The following is a 4,763-nucleotide window of genomic DNA, read 5'->3' as shown; positions in this document are numbered from 1 at the left end:
AAGAGCGGCAATTTTCAGTTACATCGCGGAATTTTCCAAATTCACCTACCTGATATGTATGTGTGAAACGATTCGACGTAAAGCTCTCGGAGAGAATTCGAGAAACCACAAGTGTTGTAACGCAAGCCAGAAATAATTGCTATTCGTTGAAAATTGTCAGGAAATGTAGGCATTAATGATATATATGATTTATTACGACGAAAAAAATACTCCGAGAATTCGATAATATTTAAAGATTTTTCAACTGTTGGGAAATGAAGAAACGGTACACTTAGCGTTCTCGTGTGAAAGTTTCTTTCCACGGAAATTGTTCTTTTCTTTGTCGCATAATCGCGTAAAACGCGCCGCTCGAATTAGGGGACTGGGCCCAATAAAAAGACCCTCTCGACTTTCGTTTCGCACGCTTGAACTCGCGACCGTTCGCAGTTTTCTAGTTTGATTAATTTTCAAGACAGAGATTAATTCGCTACGATATTCTCTTTTTATTTCTTTATAAATCATTACCTTACAATTATATTTATATTTATAATTAGAAAGAGAATCCTTCTTCTAATTATTTTATTACAATTATATTGTGCTTATAAATTTGTATATATTATAACGCATATTGTGAAATATTAAAGATCGTTATATATCTCATATATTTCAAGTCGGTAGGATATAAATATCGAAAACCAATATTTGCATTTATGTTTGTCACGAGAAGAGTCGGCCAAATATTGTCTTGTTCGAAAGATTGAAATTACCATTTAACGGAATGAAAGATCAAGCTTGGCCGGTTCCGTCTTCTTTTCTTTTTCTATCATCTTGAATACTGACGCTGCCTACTGTTATCACAGTGCAAACATATTTTTTGATGATTCCAGATTCCCTTCATCTCCATCTCCCGATGATTGCCGACAAAAGCCGCAAATTTGAAATCGGAGCGAGTCTCGCGCGTTCTTCTGTACCAAACTGCTCGGCGACGGGCCCTCTCCATCTCCTCGGCTTGATTAGGGAGGGGCGCAATGGCGCCATGTTGGGTCCGCGAGCGGCACGCATCAGTCGCCCGATGACTGCGACCGTGTCAACGTCGTTACGCACGAGCCATGAATTGAACCCGCGTTTGCTCGTGTCGCGCGTCCTTTTCGTTTTTTATCTTTTTTTTTTAATTTATTCCTCGTATCCGTCTGTCGCTCGCGGAACGAGTTCGGAATTCTGAACGTCTGAACGGAAGTGAAGATCGGGAAGAGTTTCCGCGCGCGCCAATCGTACATAAACGCGTGCAAAAGTGTGTGCGTGTGCCTGTGACTCTTGTCGTCTACCTCTGACAGAGAACGCGGTGAAAGAGAGCGAGGAGGAGCATCGAGCGAGAAAGAGAGAGGGACAACCGGCGTGCGATGGCTGTGCGGCCTCGGCGCGTCGATTCTTCCGGTGGTGAACGCGCTTCCGGAAGTGTCGAGGATTCGATCGGGACTTTATCCTCCGTACGATGGACCGCCAGGACTACGCTCGTCGTCGCGACCACGCTCGCCGTCCTCTTCGGCGTCGCCGATGTTGCAGCCATCAGATCGGGTGAGCCTTTTTTTTTCAATTCCTTTTTGCCGCTGCGAGAGATCCGCTTTCGCCGATAGGGGAAAGCAATCTATCGATCATTTTCAAATTTATCTTGAAAATACCCGCGACTACGTGCAAGGCAAAAAGTGCGTAAAGATAGCGGAGGGATATCTCGTAATTTTTCGCGGATGATTTATGATGTTTTTCGACCGTTGATTATATTAATAATCAAATGTTTGTCCATATTATTATCGTTCGTTTATATTTTTCTCGCTTGTTTTAAAATCGTTTGTTTATACTTTTTTCGCTTCTCGAGCATTTCTTTGTAAGAATGTTTATGTTTATGCGATTTCATACCTCTTTAATCTTTTTTACTAAACACACATTTTACAATAACGATATTTATTATCACATAAATGCTTGTGGAAGAGATTATATACGAATAGATATATTAATGAATTTGAAAGTTTAAGAAAATACATCTTTGCTTTTAATTGAAAAGTTTTTATGAAGCCTCGAGTTTGTTTCGAATTAAATTTTGAAAAACTTAATTGACATGTTATAAACGATTTAAATATCGATGAGAATTAGGGGAATCCTTTGGATATCAAGTATGTCGATCTTGTCGGTCGGATTTGACCCACTATCAAAGAGGTAAAACGGTAAATACAACTTCGTATAAAGGGGTCTTTTGTTTTTAACTCCGAAGATTTTTGGTTCAAGATTTTCGTAATCTCTTAAAATTCACACTCGCGGATTTTAATTTGCCATATATGCAATAAATAAGCAGCAATGATGGCTCGACATATTTTAAATAATTAAGTTTGTTATTTTCCACCTATTATGACAATTTGATTAGGGCTAGTATCGCTCAATCTAATGCACTTTTCTATGTTGAAATTTTTAAATCGAGTTTTTTATTTTATTAAATAATTAATTTAAATTTTTAGTCGGCCTTAATTTACTTTAATGACATAGTTGAAACACGTATTAAAAAATTTATTATATCTTAATGATATATTTATTATATCTTAATATATATTTCACCGTATATTTAGTTTATCTGAAGAGAGAGACTTGAAAAAATTAATATTTATAATAGAATAAATATATATCTCATATATTTCAAGTGCTAGTATTTTTGTCAATTTATTTTGTTTAATCGATTATAAAGAAACAAAAGAAAGGAACTGTTTTTGAAAAGATAAAAGCTCTGAGATAATAAAATAAAAATATAAAATATAAAAATGTTATCTACATGTTTGTAAAAGATTTATGAATCCGTGATATATCGATGTGCCTTGAAAATCTTGCAACATTTATTTTGCTTATTAATCTAACAATCGCTAATCTATTTTTCATGCAAAAATTCCAAATTTAATCCAACCTCAACAGTCTATTTTGATCACAAACTATTTACAGACAGTTATTTTGCAGTCTTTGTGCAGTTATTGCGCGAGCGATATTAAATAAGTAATCTTTTTTTGTCTACACACACGCGCGTGCACACATACACATAAATGCATACATTCATATTTGACACACATGATACATGCAATCACGAAGATAACACTGACAGCATCAGGGGGTAAATATCAATATGTTGTCGATTGGCTAAATTAAATCTTTGACCTTCCACGATAAACTCGTTACTCAATCCAGAGTGCGTTTAAAATGTTATCAACGTCATTTAAAATGTCAACTCGGTCGATCTATCTTTTTTGTAACGTAACAGGTGGATTCTTTAAACAATTTTTTTTATTTATATCTATGCTTTCTCTCTTCTTCTTCTATAATAATAATAAAAAATTCCTATTAGATTTTAGATTTTTTTATTAAACAAAGGACTATCGTTGCGGTTTTCCATTGTTACAACTTTATTTTACTATTGTACAATATAAATTTACTTAAAAATTTCGAATGCAAGATCTCATCTTGTCTGATATTTTCTCACATAATCTTTACTTACTATAAATGAGATAGCAAGGATATATAGTCACCTATTATTACTTTTACTTACGGCAATGATCAGTTTTTTTCTTTATTTTAAAAAATATGGAAATATGTAAAACTTAAAAGCGCGATTACGATCTTTGATAAAAGGGAAAGTAAGGTTGTTCAGAATAACGCGTTCCAAGGGGGTGGGGAGGTTATACTTTGGAGGCACATCTTTTGAAAATTCTCGCAGCTAAAAGCACCTCGCGATCGCAAAAAGCTCAGGCATTGTAAGCCACGAGAGGGAACAAGTGGGACGAATCAGTGGGTCGACGAAACGACCTTCGTACTCGAGAGCGTCGCGAGTTTGCAAGCTCTGATTCCCGCAACGCGTGCAGAAGACGAGAAAGTTCTTTCCCCGAAGAGCCGGTAGTTCTTGGACGTATTTAGAGCCGATCTCTCCTTATAGCGACAAAATAATTGAACGGCGAATGTCATGTCATTCTCTTCATCTGCATTAATTGACATCTTGAATACTGACGCTGCCTACTGTTATCACAGTGCAAACTGTTACGTTTACTTTTTTCTTACACTCGCGTGGGAGAGGGAGAGATAGGTGAGCGTGGGGGTAAAAAAGATGGGAACCGGTTTCACCGCGGAGGGAGGGAGAGAGAGAGAGGGGCTCCAGGAATAAAAACTTTAGTGTTCGCCCACGGACCGAATATTTGACCGGTTCATCTAGATCCAGGTTTTCCAAGTTTTCGTACTCTTCTTATCAGTTGTCCCTTCAAGATCCACGTATATATTCACGTCGCGCGTTTTTCGAAGGGAAAACCGGTTTTATCGGAGACTCCGTGGAAAAAGTGTGACACAATGTTCGTGTCTAGGATGCGTCAAAGGCACCGCGGATATACATTTGAAGGACTCTTTTAATAACGAGATGTGCTCATCACGTTTCTAATGACTTTCCATAAATCATTGACACTGTGAACCTCATTAACAGTTCGAAGATGATATATAAATGAAAAGGCGAAACTTTTCCGCTAGAAATATATGCGTTAAAAATATCGTAAGCAGAAATTACGCTGACTCGGATACTTTATGAGCGTAGAAAAAATAAACGCGGTTGAAGGATTCTTCAAAAGCAAAGATACTTTGTTTTATATATATACATACACATACATATTTGCAGTATGAAAAAGTTTTAATTTTTTTTTATGTTAAAATTAATTTCTGTATTTGCTGTATTTTATTACAATTTTTTTATTTTAAAGAAACGTACAAATGTAAAA

The 4,763-nt window shown here is 36.4% G+C and overlaps 1 protein-coding gene across 1 annotated transcript in view; it reads left to right on the top strand.

Annotated features, from left to right (window-relative positions):
• Positions 1 to 4,763, top strand: part of LOC115241116 (low-density lipoprotein receptor-related protein 2) — a 49,264-nt gene that overhangs the window by 3,993 nt on the left and 40,508 nt on the right. The window contains exon 3 of the mRNA XM_029816680.1: positions 867 to 1,554. Coding sequence (XP_029672540.1) covers positions 1,380 to 1,554 — 175 coding nt within the window. The 5' untranslated portion in view covers positions 867 to 1,379. The remainder of the gene's footprint in view (positions 1 to 866; positions 1,555 to 4,763) is intronic.

This window comes from Formica exsecta, unplaced genomic scaffold (genome assembly GCF_003651465.1).
Source record: "Formica exsecta isolate Colony F162 unplaced genomic scaffold, ASM365146v1 scaffold120, whole genome shotgun sequence".
NCBI classification, from domain to species: domain Eukaryota; kingdom Metazoa; phylum Arthropoda; class Insecta; order Hymenoptera; family Formicidae; genus Formica; species Formica exsecta.
The sequence above is the reverse complement of the archived record's forward strand: the minus strand, read 5'-3'. Positions and strand labels throughout refer to the sequence as shown.